This window comes from Protopterus annectens, chromosome 1.part1, assembly GCF_019279795.1.
Source record: "Protopterus annectens isolate FY-2018-M chromosome 1.part1, PAN1.0, whole genome shotgun sequence".
NCBI lineage: Eukaryota > Metazoa > Chordata > Ceratodontiformes > Protopteridae > Protopterus > Protopterus annectens.
Genome location: NC_056726.1, coordinates 1769610102 through 1769634167, shown reverse-complemented (window position 1 = coordinate 1769634167; position 24066 = coordinate 1769610102). Strand labels below are relative to the sequence as shown.

Sequence of the window (24066 nt, the reverse complement as noted above, 5' to 3'; positions counted from 1 at the left end):
CTCTACAAGGATGAGAGGTATGCTACTAGCATTTAGCGGCATGGCCTTAAATTTGCATTTTGTTGACTGTGTTAAGTTGGTAGTATGGACCCCATGACATTCCCTACAAAGGCACTACGGGTGAGGCATGGGCCTTTGCCAGAGGCCTGTATGCCATGTGAGACTGCTGCAGGAAATCTGCAGCGAGGCAGTGCATTCTGTCACCCATATGTTCCCAGGCTGCCAGGCAGTGGATCCCCCTGGGTGATAATGCTAAGTGACAGAACGCACTGCTGTGCTACTAGAAACCATACCTCTCTATGTATGTGAGCTAGACATCTGGACAAAGCCATGGATAATTGGGTGACAAAGGCCTAAATATACAGACCAGTGTAACTATAGGCCTTACAAACCTGGGAGGGTGATACAATAACAGATTTTGCATTAGCGGGCATTTTTCTATAGGGTATGAAGTCTGAGACACTTCAATACATCACTATTTTCTGACTTTAGACTTTCATGGTTTGCCAATGATTTGCCAGACAACCACTATTTCAGGCTAAAGACACCACAGATATGATGCAAACCTGGGTACATTCTGGAAAATGTCTGTACAGTTGTGAGGTATGTTAGGCACTATGTAGGTTACTCCAAACTGTGTACTGTTCATATGTATGGCCCCCTGTGCATGACCTGTCCAACGTCCCAGCAGTAATGGATATTGACATTTGGACAGGGTGTACAACTCCTACTGTATATGTAGCTGCCATGCAAAATAGTTGGCACTGCATTTCGTTGAACATGGCCCTGTCTACCACAGTACTGTACCTAGGCCAGTAGGACACAACAGCCATGAGAAGTTCCTGGCCACATACTGACTAGTATTCCCCACACATATGCATAGCTCATTGACCCCTGCATATCGTGGACATGCAACAAGTTATCATGTTGATTGGGACAGCCCTTGCAATGTGTGCTCTGCTGCTATTACCCTACAAACTTACATGTTACTGCATTTCTATGTGACAATGGGTGTGGGGGGGCACACCTGTCAACAGTACACATTTGCACAGACAGTGCTGATATTGGCATTACATTTTGGTTCCATTTAGCATAGTACTCTGCCCTATCTTGGAGAATAGAGGCATATCACTAGAGACCACAGGTTAGATTGTAATGCCATACAATTGAGCTTCAGACTTCTTACCCTTCTGAGAGTCTTACTACAACTGCAAGGCTTGCTGTGATATCGCTGTGTAAGTCTGTGGGGGGAGTATTCCATCATTGTTGCCATTTGTGTACCTATGCCAGACATTCCCTTATGGCATTCTATGGCTGACTTGCTGTGTGAATCTGGGAGTGAGTATGGATCCCCACAGTGACATCCATGCATGTGACATATGAACCCGCTTATGTGGCCCCCACATATACTGCAGTGGGATTTGTCATATTAAATGATAATGCATAGTGTGGGGAAGTCAGTATTGTGTAGACATTTTCTGGTGTCCCACATAGCTGTCAGTTGTCTGCTGCTATCCCAGTAGTCCACCCCATTCCCTTGCATGCATGCAGCATTACCATAGATATGCTAACAAAACATACTAATCCATTCATTTATTGTTAAGAAGGCTGACTTACCTTGTGCCTGTGGTAGTTGTGAGGACAGTACTTGAGGGCAGCTATGTTGGATGCACACAGTGCACTGCCTATACATGGTAAGTTACAGGTAATGTGATGTGTCTGTCATCCATTTTACTGTGTGTGCGAGTCAGAGAAAGGTGTCAGTCCCTGGGTCCCTACAGTTTCAGTGTGTGTGTGTGCTATGCGTTGCCTCATTGCCAAAGCCTGGGCATATGGGGTATGCCTCCTTCTGCCTACAAAAGCAGGCTCAGGGGCTTCCTCTTCTGAGTCCCTCTGGGCCTGGGGGGACCTTGGCAACAGTGGGGGGCTGTGTGGCCCTTCCCAGTGCTGTTCCTGCTGCAGCTGTTTCTGCAGGATCATATTGTGTAGCATGGCACATACAATGAACATGTGTGCACATGTAGCTAGAGAGTACTGCAAGGCTGCACCAGATATGTCAAGGCAGCTGAACCGTGACTTGAGCATGCCAAACACATGCTCTATTATGATCCTAGTTTGTGCATGTGCCTCATTATGGTGTTCTTGTGTCCATGTCTTGGAGAATAGAGGCATATCACTAGAGACCACAGGTTAGATTGTAATGCCATACAATTGATTCTGCATGCCATATACTATAATGGGTGTCATCATCCACAGCTCCAGTGCATATCCAGTATCCCCCAACAGATGGTCATATGGGATGTCTCCACTTGCAAATGACTGGCACAGCTGTGACGAATGCCAGATGTGGGAGTTGTGATAGCTTCCAGGGCTGCAAGCACACACATTCATGATAATGCCCTGGGCATTGCACATGACCTGGCAGTTGATGGAGGGGAAGCCCTTGCGGTTTATGTAGACCCTACCCTGTTCACCAGGTGGTGCTTTGATGTGGATGTGCATGCAGTCTATTGCACCCAATACCTCTGGGTATTCTGATACACGGTGGAAGAGATGTATATTGCTGGTCCTCTCCTCATGGGTGTTGGGGAAGTAAATGTGCTCACCAGCATGTGGTAGGATGGCATCCAGGATCAGTTGAGGTACCCTGGATGCAGATGCCTGTGAGCCGTCCATGATGTCCCCAGTAGATCTTTGGAAAGTACCTGTAGCTAGTATTCTTAAGGCTACACATACCTTGGTATCCACTGGGATGAGTTCACCTCTGTTGGCTCTGGGTCTTAGTTGAGGTCAGCACAGCTTGATGGTTTGCTGAAGTATGTCTCTGTCCATCCTGTAGTACTCTACTATCTATAGATCAAATAGCCCCTGGTAAGTTACCTTGGGTCTGAACACTCTTCTCCTCTTCCTCGGTCTGTGGCGGTTGTCAGCATTATCATCCTCACTGCCCTCAGCCTCTAGCACATACTGATGGATCAAAGCAATGGCAGCCTCTAACATTTTTTTCTGTTAAAATTCCCCCATATGTGTACACCAATGGTGCAGAGTTTGTGGGAAAAAACAGACTGTAAGGTGTTTCCATAGTTTATACTGTTGTGCTGCAGATGTTGCCTGTATGATTGGCTGACTATGATGCATTCCACCTGCTAGCTATGCTATTTGTACTTGATTGCTTTTATTCTGCTATTTTCCTTTTTTTTCCCTTTTTTCCCCTTCCCATTTCTGCCCCTTTTAAGCCCCGAGGTGCACTGCGCAAACCCGGTGCCCAAATGTAAACAGTCCTGCTATTTCTGGTGTTGCTTTTGTTTGTTTTAGACCTGGTGTGCACCATGCAAACACGTTTAGCTAATGTAAACATTGAGAAATCATCCTCCCTGGATGCAAACACGCTCTTCATTTCATGGAATAAGTCAATACAGCCTCAGAGACACCCCCTTGCTTAGCTGTACTTAGCTAAGCTTATCTGGGAGCCGTGGAGCTCCAGTGTGCTTACACCAAGCATGACACATCTCCTTTTCATGTCTGCTGCTCCTCCTGCTTACACCACTGCCTTGTAGCACCTACATGGTTAGGTGCAGTTTGGCACTTAGAATATTTTTATGATTCAGTAAATTTCCCTCATTAGCATACCCCACTGCCTTAATCCCTAGTTACTGCACTCGACCAGAGCCTTTCCCCTTAGCAACCACTGTTCTCTAGTATTGTTTTGATTCTGCATGCCATATACTATAATGGCAAAATGCAGGTTTCACTTAAAATTGCCTTTTCAACTTTTTTTTTTAATTTTTGGCATGAGAGAACAGCCAAAAAAAAAACTTTTATTTTTATAAACTTGAAACACTTTTCCATCCCAATGGCCATATATTTGGCCATTGGCATGCCTAAATATTATAATAAATGTTTTTATTTGAGCTGTCATGCCTCCATTTTGATTTTTTCAGAAATGTATTCTGCTAGTAGCCGAATAAATTTCTGCAGGTAACACTATTCCTCCATGGATACCTGCCTGGTTCCTGAATCATTAATTCAGCTCATTTGCATGGTTTTCACCAGCAAATGAGGTAATTAGCATTATTCAGTGGTGTCCATTCAAGAATAGTGGTGCCAAGCTCATGCACGTCCCAAGGCTTGTTTACTGGATCGTTCGGCGGCCATATTCCGTGCAGAAGCAGCTGCACTATTCTTTCACTCCATGTAAGATTTATTGAATTCTGGGGACAGTGTTTGATCCATACCAAGAAAAACTGACTAGGCTTAAAATGGCCTGCAAGGGGAGTTATCCTAGTACTTACCAATGAACCTAAAAGTATAGCTAGCAATGGGCCATATTGAAATGTCTAACAGTCAGGAGTCAAAATATGCATTTCACTGATTAAAAAATGTATCTTTAATTTCTTCCAAGAAGAGAGTAGCTGAAATAGTCTTTCTGCATGATGCCCAGTATAAACTCATTAACTTTATGAAAGGATAGCATACAGCATTTAAATTTCACCTTGAAATGGAAACTGAAAAGAGCAAAGAATCATCTTACATTATGGGTGCTGGTCTTTTTAATTACTAACCAGACACTTTTTTTCTATGTTAACTATAGTTACATTAATGGACACCAGATGCCTTACAATCTTACTTTATTCTAATTTAGCAAGGTTTTCTTTATGAGCATTATATTACCTGCTGCGGCAAATAGAACATGTTGATACCTCTGTGCATAAAGTAAAAGAATCTGAGCCTGTGCATGGAAGTGGACAAACATTTGTTGTACATTAATATATTAATGCATTTATTTATCCAACAAACAATAGTCCATAGAACATCATTTAAGCATGCAGTATATGATCAGCAGTAGAAAACCGGGACAATCACAATGTAACGATAGACTGTTTCACTGTTACAACGTTACAACAGAATGAATATTAAGTGCTGAAAATATAACAAAACTTCAATGATATGGCAATCAGAAGCTTAATTATTTACAGAGATAAGAGTTACCTATCATAACCCACAGTGAGATCATAGCAGAGTTCACAAAGTGGGAAATACACCAAAATATTAAATATTTTTTCAGTATCACAAAGCCATGATTTTTTCCCAAAATTATTGTTCATCAAAATCAAATTATTGAAATCCAAAACACTGAAGGTACTTTTCTGTGTTGTTTTTGGTTGTACTTTACCCAGACCTTTATGAACTCCAGGATCACTACATTTTGGAGAATATAAAAGAGCATTTAATAAAATGTATTAAACCATGCTTTATAAGGAAAGGAAGATAAAAAGTGTCAAGCATTGCAATATTTAAATAATTCACTAAAATCCAGTAAAACAGAAAAATGTTGCAGAATGTAAGTACTCATACTTTCTAAAAATATAATGCGCATATAAACATGCCTGTCTATCAGATAATGTGATACCCAAAACTCATATAAGTCATATAAGTGTGAAATTTGAGAATTTTTTGCAAACCTGTTTTTTTTGTGAGGGGGGTGGGGGTAGAAGGCTGTTGCAGTCTGCACCTTTCATATGGAGGTTTCTCCTCTACACACCATACTCTGGAATATACTATATACTATCTCAGATGTTACCTTACCTCAAGAGCAGCAAATGCAAACAATTTTTTTTGTTACAGAGATTTGTACTTTTGGATATCTGTCATGTGACAGGTGTCCATAGGAACGCAGGAGACATGTTTCATACTTCAACATCAATAAATAAGCAGCCAGTCAGACCATATCAAGTATTCCCAAAGGCAACCTTCTATTTATTAAAAATTATGTCAGGCCTAAATAATTTTCCTGGCCTTTACCATGATAGGTTTATAATCTAAAATTATATTATCCCGTCACATATCAGAATAGCTCACCTATAAATAAGCATTGTTTGCATGTGCAGCTAACTGTTTAATTGTTAGTAGTTATGTCTACAATGAGCTTTGCTGTTATTCAGATCATTGCTTTTCATATAAACCGGAGCAACCATGCCCTGAGATGCATATTGTGCTCTCTGTATCAAAGTTTGAAAAACACGTAGTAAAGTGTACATAATCGGTGGCTGAAGGTTCCAATCTATTGCATGGCACCAAAGATGGGCATCACCTGTAGATTAAATGTCAAAGTACTCTATAAAGTGCATGTTGTACAATACACCAGCTTTTCCACTTTTGTGGTATGTCGCTTATATAATATCATGAGTAGAGCATAACAAATTACTACAAAAAAAGTAACTTTCTTTCAAGAGAAATTACATTTTTGTGGCATACTGTGCCATTTATAAGATAACATAGTGATGCAGTAGGTAGCATTGTCACTTCACAACAAAAGGTTCTCCTGTTTTCCCTCCCTGTGTTTTTGTAAATGTACCCAGGTAGTTCAGGTTCCTTCCACATAATAAAGGCAAGCTGTAGGTAGATTAATGGCTCTAAACTGTCCACAGGTGTGCCTTTGGTATGGGTACAGGCCTGGCAATCTACATCCATTCCCTACCTGCCCAGTAAACTCTTTGGATTGTGGTGGTTGTTCGTGAAGTCATTTTGTAACATAGGATCATAAGATCATAGGTAGTTACTAGGCTATCGGCCTTGTGGCCCTTACAAGCCTAGCCAAGAATTTAGCCCATGTTCCAACATGTCAGCACCCTATGCCACTGTCAAGTAGGGACACAGGTGGAATCTTAGAGGTGCATTTTCTGTTCCCCATCCAGTTATCCAGGTTGTGCTTACAACGGTTTAATGAGGTACTCTGCTTTACGTGGAAAGGAAGTCTATTCCACAAAAAGGGAGAGTCTCTGGGACACAAATCTGTCCTGCCAACAAGTCCTATTGATGTCACAGACCAGGTTGAGGTCATGCATGTGGGTTATTCAAGTGGAGCTTGACTTGCTGATAGCAGCAGTCCCATCAGGGCGGGGTCTGAGATTGCTTTGTATGCCAGGCAGAGGTCACTTCTGAGGAGTCTGTAGGATTCATATGTGACTGAAGGGTCTGTATTAGAACACCGAAATTTCAACACTTAGAGTGTTCTAATATCGAACCCTATTCAACGAAAGTTCAAAATATCGATCATACAGAACAGTGAATTTTCTCCTAGGGAAAAAATTTGCTGTTCCAAAACACATACACACAACACAAGCACACCAAACAAACAGCAATCCACACACATACACCTAAACCCTTACACCTAACCCTACACTAAACTATACATACACTACTAACTATCCACTTACCTTAACCCAAACCCTAAACCTAAGGTCCATCACTACCACACGGTCACCTCACCCGCGCCCTAACCCTAACTCACTTACCCCGCCCTAACCCTCACATCCACACAATCGCGCACTTACCTGAACCCGACCCGTAACTTTCCACCACAGCACTGAAAATACCGAAGCAACAGAAATGGACAACCAAATTCTTTCCCTAGGAAAAAATTTGGTTTTCTGTTTCTTCGATATTTTCAGCATTCACTGAAAACGGGTCGATATTAGAACACTCGAAGTTTTGAAACTTCGGTGTTCCAATATAGACCCTGACTGAATAGCACTAGATATATGGATGGATGAATGGATGGACTGGATAGATAGATGGATGACAGTAATATACAGAGGATATTTGACTGAATTAAGCACAGATTGGCAAACCCCAGACATACTTGTGTCTGTTCAACATTCTATTCTATGCAAACCATGTTAAGGACTTTGTGGTAGAAGTAAAAGGGAAGACTGTACATTATAAAGTGCAAAAGTTCATAAAGTGTGATAATGTTTCCCCAGTAATCATTCAAATAGTAAAAAAGTGTGCAGTTTTCTTGCACATCTTACAAGAATGGAGACTATTAGATCATGCAAATTATCCAGCAAAACAGAGCATTTTCCCAAGAGGAGCCTAAGGGTGCAGTGATGCAGTGGTTAATGTTGCCACCTTACAGCAAGAGGCTCTCTGGTTTGATTCTTGGCCAGGGCCTTGTGTGCAGAGTTTGCATGTCCTGCTTGTGTTTGCATGGGTTTCCTTCATGTACTCTGGTTTCCTCCCACATTCCAAAGACATGTGTCTGGAGTGGTTTTCCACTGAAAACAGGCTCTGTCCTAGTTAAGAAATGAGAAATAAATGTATAATTTGGCATAATGTTTGTTTGTTTGTTCATGGATTTACTGAAAATGTTTCAAAAGTGAATATTGGGGAGCAGTGACATGAGGTATCACCAGCCTCAAAAATGAAAGAGTAAATTAATTATACAGATGTTGGAAGTAAATCATCAAAAAATTATAAAGCAATTTATGCTTGAAGTAGATTCATTCTTGAAGTAGGTTTGCTGTTTTGGTATAGTAATTTTCAAGCATCTAGTTTTTCTCTAAATGGATTGTTTTATTAGATGGCTTCACCATCTTCAAAATGCAGTTAGACAACATGATAATGCATTATTTAATATGTTTATTTGTGGATACTGTTCAGCATGTATATATGTATTGGTGGAAAGATCTTGGCATATAAATAATTTTAAGTATGTTATACAATATTTGCACTTGCTGTTCTTCCCATGTGGCTTACAGTACTACTTGTACATATTCCTTGTGTTATACTATACCAAATAATTCACATGTATCTTAGGGACTGTAAAAATTATGTAAATATTAATGTAGCACAATATGTGAACACACCAGGGGCGGTTCTGTGGCATGGTTTTTTTTTATATCTATTGTAGTTTTCCTGGCAAAGAAATTTTCTGTAGAATGTAGGCATATGTGATTAAAAAAATGTTGGCAGTCTGCATTTTGTGGTATAACACAATGGTTCCTAAAGATTTAAATAAGGAAACTGTATGGCAGGTCTTTATATAAATAGAAAATTGTTTAATTTTTTTCTATTGAATGTAGCCAAGGTGTGCTTTTGTGTAAGGATTTTAGCCCATAAAGAGGTTTTAGATCAAATAAAGCTTGTCTTGTCTATGTTGGAACACATAAAAAATTTGTGTCTCATTTGTACTGTTTTGGATATTTGCATGTTTTATACGTTACTTTACAGTCAGCTGCCTTGCCTATATGGTGCAAGGAGTCACCAGATCGCACGTGCACTCATGTCACTCAACAACAAGTACTGTTATGACTCTGTCATAGTTCATGTTGGTGTGAATGACCTGAGATGTACCTCTCTGGACTATATGAAGAGAGACATGATTGAGCTCTCTGCATATATGTCCCAGGCAAGTATGTCCCTAGCTCTGAGCAGCATTTTACCCTCTCCTAGGATGTTACCACAGTATAAACAGAAAATGATTGACTAAAATAATTGGTTTAGTTTCTGGTGTCATTCTAAGGGGATCTGGTTCCTGTCAGTCTGGGACAACATGGTGGATGCCAGAAATGGTCTTCACCTGGCACCTCTAGGCTTTTGGTTGCTGGCTAAGGCACTTGCCTCCCTCATAATGCCTTTTTTAGGCAAGGTCACAACAACAAAATTTCCAATGTGAAAATATCAAACACAAAGAAACTAAGGGTCATGCTGATAAACACTAGGAGTTTAAATCAGAAACTACACTCTCTGGAAGCATTCCTCTCCCTGGAAGATGTTGTCTGTGAAGTCACAGAAACCTGGTTCAAGGCAGCAGAAAGTACCCCGGCCTTGCAAAGCTACAATGTTTTTCACACTTTCAGACTGCAAATTGAAGGTGTGAGAACCAAAGGAGGTGGAGTATCTATCTTCATTACAAATAATTGCACCTACAGACTGGTTAGACAAGAAACTCTATGGAGCTACTCGAAGTCCAAATTACCATGGGTAAGGCCCCCCTCCTCAAGTCATCATCAGTTACAGATCCCCTTCTATGGACCATAATGCCCACACAGCTTATTTAAACCTACTTGGGGCAATCAAAGTGCAACCTAACACCCTAGTCATGGGTGACTTCAACTATCCTTCCATTCACTGGGAAACTTATATGAGCCCAAACTCACTTGCACAAAAGTTCCTGGACTTTGTTAACTCAAATGCCCTGGAACAAATAGTGTACCACCCCACAAGGGGATTGAGTATTCTAGACTTGGTCCTCACTAATATGAGTGGTTGATGCAATGTATCAGGTGTAGGGCCTGTACTGGTTAAAGTCGACCATAAATGAGTAATTTTTGAAGAGGCACTACTACCAGAACTCCCTAAAGAAGAAGTCAGGCTAAAAAACCTCACCAAAGCTAACTATACCCTCCTAAGGGAAGGTATAATTGACTTCCATGCTCCAGTTTCCACAGATGTCATTGACGTCTATACTAAGATATACATTTATGCCCTGTATAAACATCTACACAAATGTATAGGCACAGTTGTGCCTGATAGGACTACAGCAAGATCCTCAAGAGAAAACAAACCATCTTGGTGCACGTCTGGCATTAATAAATTATACTATAAGCGAAAGAAGCTGCTGTCTAAAAATATAAAAGTGAGATCCCAGAACTGAAAGAGCAGCCTCCTTGGCCTAAACAAGCAAATAAGGCAACTCGTAAAATCCTCATAGACCAGCTATGAGAAAAATTTAGCAACTATTGCCAAGGACAACTATAAGGCTTTCTTCAGCTACATCCACAACCTAAAAGGTAGGACTCAGATGTGTGCTGAAATAACTGTGGATGGTATCATACACACTCACCCTGCAGAAATTGCAAACCTGCTAGCAGACCAGTTTGGCAAAAATTTCACCCCTCTATTCCCTGAAGCATGCCATAAACCATGTCTTCATCATCTCCATCTCCCTGCATCTCCGAAGAAGAAATCATCAATGCTCTCTCCAAGGCTAAGAACACAACCTCCATGGGACCAGATGGCATTCCAGGATGCATTCTTAATGTTCTAAAACAAGAGCTAGCTACTCCATTAGGCACTCTATTCAGCCTCAGCCTGAGTACTGAGTTTGTCCCACTGAATGGACAACAGTGACGGTTATCCCCCTCTACAATGGTGGTTCACCAACAGACCTGGGAAACTATAGACCCATAAGTTTAACCAGCTTCATCTGTAAGGCAATGGAACAAATCATGGACCTCATAAATAAGTATATAGGTGACCTCCAAACCCTGGATCCATCCCAGTTCAGTTTTGTCAAGAGCATGTCATGCCTGCTTAACCTGGTGGACTTCTTCGAGAACATGACCAGAGCCATAGATCAGGGAAAAGCCATGCACACAGCCTACATTGACATGGCCAAGGCCTTCACACTATTCCACATTCAAGCCTCATTGACAAACTAACCCATTTGAATATCAACCACTATGTTGTCAGATGGGTTGCAAACTGGCTCAGAGATTGACAACACTCAGTCAGAGTGAGAGACTTTACCCCTACCAGGAGAGCTGTCACCACTGGGGTTCCACAAGGGTCAGTGCTGGGCCCTCCCTTGTTTAGCATATACTTCTCAAAAGTCCAGGCCAAAAAGGAGGGGCTGTGGCTAACCAAAGTTTGTGGATGACTGCAAATTAGGTGTTATTATTGAACCCCTAGTGATGTCAACATATTGCAAAAGGGGCTTACACAGACAAATGATTGGTGCCAAAGCCATGGTCTTAAACTAAATGCTGAAAAATGCATCATCATTCCCTTTGGAAAAAACAATGTCCCTGAGGATTATAAAATAAACAATAATACCCTAAGTACCAATTCTGTAGTGAGAGACCTGGGAAGACAAGTTGACTGTGACCTCAACTTTGACCACCATGTATCTACTGTGATGAGGAAAACATTCTACATCGCTCACCTGATTAGCAAAGGTATCACTTTAAGAATGAAAGAGATTATAACTCCCCTGCAATTGTCCTTCACCAGGCCTATTATTGAATATTATGCTCCCTTTGATAGGTACCATACCAGACACCTGCAGCAACTTGAGAGACCTCAGAGATTTCTAAGAAAATTCAGGATCTCCAGCACGTCTTATACAGACTGAAGTCACTGTCATTGTACTCAGTGTGTATAGACTGCTTAGATGCAACTTATGTCTGGTTTACAGGGCTATCTCTGATCCAAATCTAATGGAAAGGTGGCACATCCACAAGTCAGCTGGTACTAGAGTCACCCATTCCAGGGACTTCAGTCTAGCCTGCCACACAAACAGGACCTGCTGGTGAGACAAATACATCTCTCAGAGGTTGGTACTCCTCTGGAATAGGTATTCTAATCCATATCAAGCAGAGCATCTCCATGACCCTGTTTAATGGCAACCTGGATAACTGGTGGGAAACCATAAATTCTGCTAGGCATTGCCCCTGCTTCTTACCTGGACATGGGTAGCCCTTGCTAGAAAAATCTTGGGCATAGATGATATCTCATGTAGTATTATATTGGGATTTAACAGCTAGGCTTGTAGTGACACTCAGGTCAATAGCATAGTAACATCCTATGAACCTATGATGCACTAGAAATTCTCTAGCATGCCAACAGGACTCCATGCAGAATTTGTGCTTATACATCAGAATGAATAAATGTATATATTGTTGCTTAAGTTACATTATATGTAGCAATATATGTGAAGTATATTTGTAAATGTTAACTTGTTATTACAGTTTGATTACTTTTATATAAATATAAATGTGCCTATGTCACAAGTGATAATTCAATAAAAGTGTTTAGAAAAAGGTTTAGCAAGACTCCCAGACTCACAGCTCTTCATCAAAAAACAAAACAAAAATAATAGACATTGCAGATAGTACAAGGAGGGATCAAGGGGCCCTACATAAAGCAACTAGAATTTGATTACCGGAGCAGATGCTACAGATCTTTTATGGAAGGACAGCAGAGCCGAGTTAGTATGTTAACAAAAAAACTTATAACAACTTAACAAAAAAGTGTGCTTGTCTGATTAAAGGATAAGCAACCTGCTAGAGGGCATTTTCTCTTTTTTTAGTTTTACTTTAATCTAGCAGCTATTTGTATCTAAATAGTATCTTAAGCATGTGTTATCTTCGTTTGGGCTACATTGTTGAACATAAATTCATTGCTTGGGTTTCTTTGTGATGGCAGAACACCAATGATTCAACACTGCTAGCGCCAGTCTTCAAATTTGCTAGAACAGAATCCTTTTCAGTTGTTGTAATTTCATTATGCCCATATGAACATGCATAATCACGATCATTGACCATACTGCATTTGAAGCAGGAGTTACATTTGTCAAGGTGCCTCATCTATTTGGTGACATGACTTAAGTCTAAGGTAATTCCACTTCTGCTTCTTTTACTCTTTGGTTTAGTATAGTTTTTCATTGTATGAAACCAAATTTTATTGACCACACATTTAAGTATAATTGCGACAAACATTATTGAATAATGTACAAATTCCATTTCAAAACAAACAGTTATACATGTTATACAGGTCGGATTTTCATCTCTGCTTGTTTGTATGAGTAGTATTGTCCCTTTCCAGATTTCCAGTTTATTCCTTCTGCAAATGAGGAATGTGTACCTTGAAGGTATTTTCCATTCAGGTTAGAAGTATGGCATGATGTGAACCACCAGGCTGCATGATATATAATGGCACATTTTTCATCATAGTCATCATTGTCTCTGTCATATGTAGAAAATGCAGCCGCATTATGTTTCATCAGGGAATCTCCTGTGCAGTAGGAGAAAAATAATCATTCAGTTTATGGAAACCATTTCTTTATGGGCATTCAGCTCAATACATTACATTTATTATTGCACAATGATATGTTTAACTTTTTTATTATTGATGTGAGTTTTTTTTAATACATCTCTTTTTTATTGTAATTAAACATATAAATATTTCATTTTCATTGTCTATTAACACAGAGTAAAGTCAGGTTTGTTGGCAAGGGGGTATTAATCATACCTCCCTCCCAAAAAAATCAGAAAACAAAACACCAAAATAAATTTGTTCAAACTATTTAAAATTAAAATATTTAATTTTGGAAACCTCCATTGAAGTACTTAAACATAATATAACATTAAACGATAAGCTTTATTAAAAAATACTGTGTGGGGATCTGCTACTACATCTTTTTGATTTACTATTATTAACTTGTATGGTAGTGGAAAAAAGTATAAACAAAAATGGAATACTCAGAAAGTGCAGGAACCTGTATAATGTAGATGCTTATTTATTTATTGATCCATCTATCTATCTATCTATCTATCTATCTATCTATCTATCTATCTATCTATCTATATATCTATCTGTCTAGCTATCTAGCTATCTATCTATCTATTTATAAGTTACTCATTCATTATTTTACATGTATATCTTCACTGGATAGAGGGCATAATTGCCCCTTGTCTGTGGTGACTTGGGAGCACTGTCAGGATAAGTGTCTAGCTCATTCACACAATAGACAAATGAAGGTAGGAGGAGTCAAGCTCTGTACCCTGGACACAGAAAGCAGCTCATTAACCACTCAGAGCTTTCGACCTCTGCACCAGCTGTCAAACATCATTTATAGATTAAATGCATGTATTAAATAGAAATGTAAAGATATTAAATATATATTAAACAGCTAATAAATTATAAAATATAATCAAATGCATAGTCCATATAACAAACCCATTACTTGAAAAAATATAATCAAAATGCACATTACATATAACAAACCCATAACTTGAAAAAATATAATCAAAATGCACAGTCTATATAACAAATCCATAACTTGAAAAAAATACAGTCAAAATGCACAGCCCATATAACAAATCCATAACTTGAAAATTTCAATTTTCAGACCATAAGCATTCTGCAAGCTGTGTAAATCTGCTGCAGTCAGTGCCATCTCCTCTGTAACATACCAACTCCTTTGCAATTATATATATATATATATATATATATATATATATATATATATATATATATATATATTCATAGAAATTATTGAAGGAATAGGAAAAGGGGGTTTACAGATGGATGGGTGGATAGATGGATGAATGGATAGATGGATGGATGGATGGATGGATGGATGGATGGATGGATGGATGGATGGATGGATGGATCTGAACTGCAAATTATGCAGACTTATGTTTGACAAGTAATAATAATAATAATAATAATAATAATAAATGTTGAAAAATATGTCCATTGGCACTGTCTGCTTCAACAAATATAACCCAGCAATTTAATTGATCTTTCAAAAAATTATCATAAAATTTATCACACCCCATAAATTTTAGCTAGATTCTCTTATATCACAAATCATTTCGAGAAAACCATCACAGTGTCACTTTGTACATTACTGAAGAGTTATTGGTGACTTAATTACAGTTGTGTATAGGATCCAGAAAATGTATTTCATAATGACGAGCATCTCATAAACTATTGCTCTGCTTGTGTTCCCTCATAACAGTCAGTGCCTTCTTATAAAGAAGCAGCATTTGAAGTATAGGGATTACATTTACTCAGGGTGTTAAAATACATTTAAAAGTAGGTAAATAACAGTCCCTGGGATTCAGCAAGCAGCCTTGCAGGAATAAGTTAATCCAGCATGGCAGGGACCATTCCTGTACAGCACGGCAGTGCACCTTGCATATTCATGAAGGCACACTGCCTGTGCTGTTAAATGGACACGGAGCTGTGTACAAGTGCAGGGCGTGTGTCTGAGAGCAGACCTCTCACAATACAGAAACCCCTGCACTCCAGAATTACATTTCGGCAATTAAAAATGAGCGAGAACACTCATAACACCCCCAACCCATCAGGAAAGCAAAAGAGTTTAAAGGCAAAAGGGACAATCATCCCTAACCAAGCCAAAAGTTATTAGGATAACACAGGCAGCATAAGCACATAGCACACACTTCCCAACCCATCAGAGCAAGTAATGTGGACAAAGCCAAAAGGGACAAATGTCACAAGAAGCAGAAAGCTGACAAAAGTACAGGTTTAGCATTAGCAGGGATATTCTGAAAGGTATAGATAGAATGACACAACAAAACTTTTTTTTTTATATAAATGCGATAATGTTTAAGCATAGCTGTGCAGGTGTGCCCATTGCTTAGCTATGCTTAGTCCAGCTTAAACAGCACAAGAAGTTAATTAGCAAGAAACATCCAACATAAGGAGTGTTGCAATAGTGTAATGGTTTGAGCATAAGCTTTGTGAGCAGAGATTCCCAGTTCGATCCCCATTGTAACCAATTCACATTTTACTTGTGAAAGCAGTACATAAACAATTTTTTGTAGTATTACCTACTAAATAACATATTTTAACCGGAGTACTGCATTACATCCAGATGTGGAGTACTGCATTACATCCAGATGTGAGGTGTCAGTTCATTAAAGTTGTGAAATGCTCATATAAACACAAGTGCCCCATACAGTATAATCACACATGAATAAATGTAATGAAAGCACACTGGGGAATGTCAGGGACAGTAAACAAATATATAATATGTAATGAATGATGAATCAATGCCATACAGCAGATAGTCTATAAAATGAAAAATAAGCAATGCTAAGCATTGCACAGCTCTGCTTACCAGGTGTAAGCATTGAGTAAATATGACTGCTAAGCAATGTGTGGCCCAGCTAAATGGATTTGTCCATTGATAAGCAGCGCTGAACCTGCCCCTTTAAGCAATGCCAACCTTAGCTAAGCAGGTTTGCCCGTAGGTTAGCTTAGCTCAGCATATTTAAAACCGTTCAGTCATGGCAAAGGGTGGAAAATCAGCCGTATTTAAACCCCACAGGTGGGAATACAGCTCATAACTGGTTGTAGCTTCCCACTGTAGGCATAATGACTGGAGCCAGAGAGGGAATACACTTCCATGTACAGCGCTGGGGCGTACAGGAGTCCAAGGTCATGGTAGGACTCCTGGTAAAAAAACATGACACCATGATGAGAGATTGCTGCAGGGCCAGTAACAGGGCTCCCAATATAAAGCGGAAGCCTGGGACCGTCTCGCCCATGACCTCACCTGTGCCACTGGTATCCCTTGGACTGGTGAGCAGGTCAGGCACCACTATGCTGACTTGAAACGGAGGAAGAGGGTGCTCTTGGACCAGTGGGTCCAAGAATCAAGGCAGAGGGGTGATGTCCCAGCACTGTGTAAGTACTCATACCAGTAACTGTTTAATAATGTCCAGCCTGTATATATGATGGATAGGTGTGGCTAAATATTTCTTTATTTCCCTTACAGCTGCAGCTGAGCAGGCTGTGAATCAGGAAGCCCATGCGAGTAGGCTGCAAAGGCTGCGAGGCTGGTGAGTAACAATCCTGCATGTAGTAGTCATACCAAATAAATATAAAAGTAGTAGAAAGTCAACTGCCAGTCTAAAAACTGTTTTGTGTATGGATTGTACTGAATAAACCAGACAATATGACAGCAATAGTCTCATATAGGTTGTGTTTAAATAAAATGTAACTGCCTGGCAATAAAGCTCTAAATCCTGGACTGGTTGTGTTTACTCTGGTATTGTATGGCATTGTGAGTGGTGTATTCCCTGCATAGTAATGTTGTATTAACCACTGTTATCCACACTGTGCTACATAATAAAAATGTCTAGGAATGTCTGGATAAGACTGCTGTAATTACAAGGTCAGATTGTACAACCGAGAGAGACGTAGACAGAAAATACTAAAGAGATAGAGAGCAATATCCAAACAGCACACTCTGCTGAAACTTAAATTGTTGTATCTTTATCAAACACAGCCATGGTTCGAATCCTGGGAGTAGTAGTAAGCTGTATGCATAACCATACCTGTCAGCTGTACACATTTGTTCCGAATGTCCAGATAATTGGCCCATATTCTCTGCCTGTTACCCTGTCCCCCTGGCAAATCAGTGAAATGATCTCAGAATTGTGGTCAGCAAATAATGACATACATCTAATTTTCTGACCATAAAACCTTCAGAAAATGTATATGCAAAATAAACCTGTCACTCTATCAACTCTCCAAGTATATGACAGCAATATTCAAAATATGTCCCTATTTCTACCCCCATGTTGTCAAGCATTGAACAGAGTGTGTGCATTAAGAGATTGAGAGGTATGTGCATAATATTAACTCGGAATCTGGGAATATGTGTGGAAACAGTCAGGTAGTGGTAACAAACATTCCCTCCACAGGTCTGTCAAATAAGAAAACTGTGCCTGCCAATAAAGATTGAAATCCTGGACTGGTAGTGTTTACTTTGGTATTGTATGGCTGACATGTAGCATTTAGTATTTATTTATTTATTTATTGACATTTGTTAACTGGGTTTGTCCAACTGGGCTTGCGGCCCATTTTCAGTGGAGACCCGAGGAGAAAAGCTCCAGTAGTACATTTTTAAACAAGTACAATTTGAAACAATATTGATATAATAGCAGTTATAGCAAAAAGATCCACATATGTTGGGTAACATGCATAAAGTTAAAGTTGCATTAAAAAGAAGCTTAGTAACATAATTTTACATTGATATAGTTCAATAGGTCAACAATAATATTTTTTTGTTTGTATAAAATTATGCAAATGCATAGTAGACACATTGGAGAGAGAGGTATAACATCTGATATCATAATAGTACTGTTGTGTCAAGCACTGCTTCTCACACTGTGCTACATAAAAATATGTCTAGGAATGTCTGTATGGGACTGTTGTAATTAGATGGTCAGATTGTACAACCATGAGAAACTTAGACAGAAAACACTGAAGAGATAGACAGCAATATTCAAACAACACACTCTGCTGACACTTAAATTGTTGTATTTTTATCAGACACAGCCATGGTTTGAATCATGGGAGTGGTAGTAAGCTGTATGCATAATCATACCTCTCAACTGTGCACATTCTTTCAGAATACCCAGATAATTGGCTCATATTTTCTGCCTGTTCCTCTGTCCCTGTGGCAAATCAGTAGGATGACCTCAGATTTGTAGTCAGCTAATAATGACATACATTTAATTTTCAAACCTCAAAACCTTCAGAAAATGTGTATGGAAACAAATCCTGTCACTCTATCAGCCCTCCAAGTTTATGAGAGCAATATTCAAAATCTGTCCCTAGTTGTACCCCCATGTTGTCAAGCTTTGATCAGAGTGTGTGCATTAAGAGATTGAGAGGTATGTGCATAATATTAACTCGGAATCTGGGAATATGTGTAGAAACAGTCAGGTAGTGTTAACAAGCATTCCCTCCACAGGTATACCAGGTAAGAAATGTAGAATTTAGCTATAAGACAGTTGCGATATACACTGTTTACAAACATACCACTGGCCAAACCAAGGCCGTAGGTTATTGTAATAATACCTGTACCAGAGCAATCATCACTAAAGTTGTGAGTACTACAATGATATATAAGTTGTTAATTGACATCCCCCCACCATATTTGCAACAATAATCTAAATACACAAATCAATGGGTATGTTTACACCAAACCTACTGTTGGGACATATGTCCTATTGTTCAGTAAATATTGAAATGTGTTTCTATTAATGTTCCATGTTGAAATACTATCACTGGTGGCCTGCTGCTATCAATGTGACCTGCATGCCATTGTAATGGCCACTGTGGTCCCATATATGCATGTGTTCTGTTTGCTATGCAACTGTTCAAAATCTGGTGTTTTGTGTTAATGGGAATATCTATGTATGCTGTTATAACTAATCCTGGATTGTGTAGACTATTACTAACCCACATATGTTTTAAAACTGCAACACCTTAGCACATTTGGGAAGGCCATTCCCAGCGGACCCACCTCTCCCACCTCATCTGGCCATGGCACTGGGCTCCAGCATGTCTGGGACCCAAATGGGACCTCCTCGTCTGCTGGTCTTGCACCACTTTTGGGTGGAACCACCTCAGGGGATGGGGCTCACCCCACCCCGGGAGTGGACGTGGACAGGAAACTGTCACCCATCGTCAGGTCTGGGGATTGGTGCATAGCAAGTTCCAAAGGGAGTTTGGAGATCTGCTATGCCAGCTTGAGGGCTGCATGGTGCATTTAGAGGGTCAGCCTGCCCCTCCTACTCAGCCACCAGCACAGCCACCTTCGGGGCCGTGAAGGTGCAGTGGTGATACTGACTGCCCATGAGTGGGGACCTCAATCCCACTGTTTTCATTTGGGGGCTCATGGGCTTCCGATTTCCAAACACCCCTCCCCATCCAAGGTGTTTACCCCCACATGTGTCATATACCACCCCTGTTTGCTGTCTTGTCTCTCTTCTTACCCAACCTACCCCCCAAATATACCTACTATCCTTCCCCAACATCCCACTCTCACCTTAAAAAAAAGGGCAATCTGTTCCCAAAAACAAATTTCTCCCCATACATAGCTGTCAATTTCGCACACATATCCACTGGATACATGTAATCTGATCTAATTGGCTTCACAACATATAATTGTTGCCCTCACCCCTCTCTCAGGGGTTTGATTGTCCAAATCTACCTCCAAATTCAGTATATATATATATGCACAGCTGTTGCTGTAGAACAAATGGACATCTGTGGACCTTCTCTACACCCATCCTGCACATCCCTAGCTACTTTCCCTATTGTCTTTTCCTCCACATGCCCCCTTCTTCACCACTTTCCTATCATTTTTTTAAAGAAATTAGCATGGGGGTAAGTGGGAGTAAGCACTTTTAAGCAGTAGTAAGCGTGCTTAACCCTGTTTGTTTGGTAGCATGCAATGGATACACAGATTAAGCACTTTTATGGCTAACTGTCTGGAAGCATATTTAACTGGAAGTTAACATTGCTTACCATCATACAAACCCGTGCAAACCCACTTACAACTGCTTAAAAGTGCCTTAATCAATCAGTATCCAACAGTCCTCATTCTGCCCAGCAACAAAACAATCAGCCCTTGCAAGTCTCGAACCCAAAACCCTACACATCATAGCCACAGCAATTTACCACTACGCCATTTGAGCTGTACATAAATGTGATATTTTCTCAAACATATCATGCAGCACAGTCATTCAACAGTAGGGAAAATGTATTTATATATGTATATGTATAATATATATATATATATATATATATATATATATATATATATATACATATATATATATATATATATATATATATATACATATATATATATATATATATGGGTCGAGGACTATTCACTGAAAGCAAATTTCACTGAAAATCAAATGACTGTGCACAAATCACTGAAAGCTCAATTCACTGAAACACATTTCACTGAAAGTTATATATAGCCTTTTCCCCACTGTAGTGTGACCCTGAAGTTAGTATATATAGTAAGGGGGATAGACCCCCCACATAGTTTGAATATATATTATGTTCAGAAAATAGTAATGTATTGGAATTGCAAGTATCCATGTATATAGTTCAAAATATTTAAAATAGGTGTGGGGCTATACCCCCCACACCCCTCAATGCAGGGGGCAGTGCTCCCCACACCCCCCTTACTATATATACTAACTCCAGGGTCGCACTACAGTGGGGAAAAGGCCATATATAACTTTCAGTGAAATGTGTTTCATTGAATTGTGTTTTCAGTGAATTGTGCAGAGTCAAATGTGTTTCAGTGAAATGTGCTTTCAGTGAATAGTCCTAGACCCATATATATATATATATATATATATATATATATATATATGTGTGTGTGTGTAAATATACATCTATATATATATATATATATATATATATATATATATATATGTGTGTGTGTGTGTAAATATACATCTATATATATATATATATATATATATATATATATATATATATGTATATGTATATATGCAGACATACATGTGTATATATGTTTATATGTATATGTATATATAAATATATATAAAAGAAATATATATATATATATATATATATATATATATATATATATATATATATATATATATATATATATGTGTGTGTGTGTGTGTGTATTGCATTCGCACATTGGATCCACACTCTGAACCTCTCACTGCAAAACATCTCACCAAAGGCACTGTTATTGGGAGTGAAGGGGCCCAGATTAGGAATCTTTTGTAATTATTGCCATTTTCCTTCCTCCACATGCTGGAGGGATAGGTTCCTGACCCAGAGACTCCCCATACTCTGGAATAGACTTCCCATACATGTCAAGCAGAGCACCTTCTTGGCCCTCTTCAAAGGGAACCTTGATGATTGGATGGGAGATAGGAAATTCACCCCGAGTATCATGTCAATCGCCCTGCTAGACAGGGGTCCAGAGAAGTAAATATTGTGGGAAGAAATATCCAGGGAATTGTTATGACTAGGCTTGTATAGGCCCTAGGGCCGATAGCCTAGTACCAACCTATGAACCTATGAAAAGATCTGCCTTGCAACACAATAACCAGCACTTGCAAGACTTGAACCCAGGACTCTGCACAACATAGCCCCAACAAGTTAACAGTAAGCCATCCCATGTCAGGATGATATCTGTAACATATCATGTAGAACAGTCAGTCTACCATAGGGAGTGTACAATGTGGAAGCACTAAACATTCCAATGATACATACACACACACACACACACACACACATATATATATATATATATATATATATATATATATATATATATATATATATATATAAATAGATACATGTATATATATATATATATATATATATATATATATATATATATGTACACATATAAATATATTACTGGGTCTATGTTATAACAGTGAATGATCAAATGATCGAATGCTGTTATAACCAACCCAAAACAGCGAAAACTTAAATAAGTGAACTACCAGAACAGCGATTTGTTTCCCAGGGAAAAAAAATCTCTGTTCCCCCAAAAAAATTAAAAAATAATAAAAAAAAAAAAGACACACTAAACACTATCTTAAGTGGGGGGCTGTGCCCCCCCACACACCCCTACTTAAATATACCAACTCTGAGATTGCACTACAGTGCCGAAAACAGCAAAGTGACTGAAGCGGTCAAGCGACTTCTTTCCCAGGGAAAGAATTCTCTTAAAAGCCGCTTCATCATTTTGCATTTTCGACATTTACAGTTCAACCAAGACGCATTCGACAGAATGCGTCTTTGGTCTTCAGATAGGAACCCTATATTACTACATATAGATATGTATAAGAAGAGTTTATATAGAGGGTGCACAGCATATCAAACAGCCATTATTTCTACATTTGCCACCTTTTAAAATGACCAATGTTTGATTCTTTCCCACAAATGAGAATTATTGCATGAAACATATACCCACACACAATGCAAAGGGCATGACACCACACACAAGTTTGTATACATAGAAATGTTTATTTGTGTACTATTGCAGTTGTTTATGTCATTCTTATAGCAGTTAGGTGTTTGGAATATATAATAACTGATTAATGCATCTCTGAAACAAAACATTTGATACAGTAATCTGAAAAACATAACATACTTTGCTGTCCAGGCTCAGGCCTTCAAGTAGTACAACAGTCAAAAAAACACTTGCCTTGAAGATAAGAACCAATCAACACTTAATTACAGATGTAGTTCAGCAGCCTCAGTTTACACTCTGTACTCAACCCCTAGGGGGAAAAGTATTAGTTGGCACAATGTAAATGTATCTGTTACATAACAATGATTACATTAAAACATCACTATCACACTGACAAACAAAACTGTGTATAAGACAGTAATCTGTAGCCCACCACTGTTCACATGGTGAAATGTATGAAAATGTACACCCATATACCTTAATGTTTCTTACTACTGGTATCCCTCACATGTTGTATCAACCTAGGTTAAAAACATGTAATACCCCTCACCCATAAAATGTCTTACAAGGGCATATAATAGTGTTTTCCATACACTGACCTCTGGACTGTACAAGGTCACAGATGTTTTGTCCAGCTGTTGCCCTCATATATATGGAACCTATCCCACAATTTGTGTGGGAGTCCACAACATCACTGGAATGATAGCAGGAATGCCAGCACTAAATAATGATAGGCCACTACTTAACCTCTTACTGCATGACATCTGGACAAAGCCTGGTATATATGTGAAGGACAGAGGCTGGAACACAGGGCCATATTTGCAATATTGCTGTTATACACTTTGAAAGTTGTTGGTGTTATAGGATTGGTTGCAACATACCCTTACTCAGGAATATGAAGTCAGATACACAAATGGATGTTACCATGTACCGATAGCAATCAACAGAGAGAATGC

At 39.2% G+C, this 24066-nt stretch overlaps 1 protein-coding gene across 1 annotated transcript in view; it reads right to left on the bottom strand.

The window, feature by feature from the left end:
* Positions 1–12625: 12625 nt before the first annotated feature.
* The window catches only part of LOC122816664 (ficolin-2-like), a 281492-nt gene continuing 270051 nt past the window's right edge, over positions 12626–24066 (bottom strand). The window contains exon 8 of the mRNA XM_044089619.1: positions 12626–13578. Within this exon, the coding sequence (XP_043945554.1) occupies positions 13331–13578 (248 nt within the window). The 3' untranslated portion in view covers positions 12626–13330. The remainder of the gene's footprint in view (positions 13579–24066) is intronic.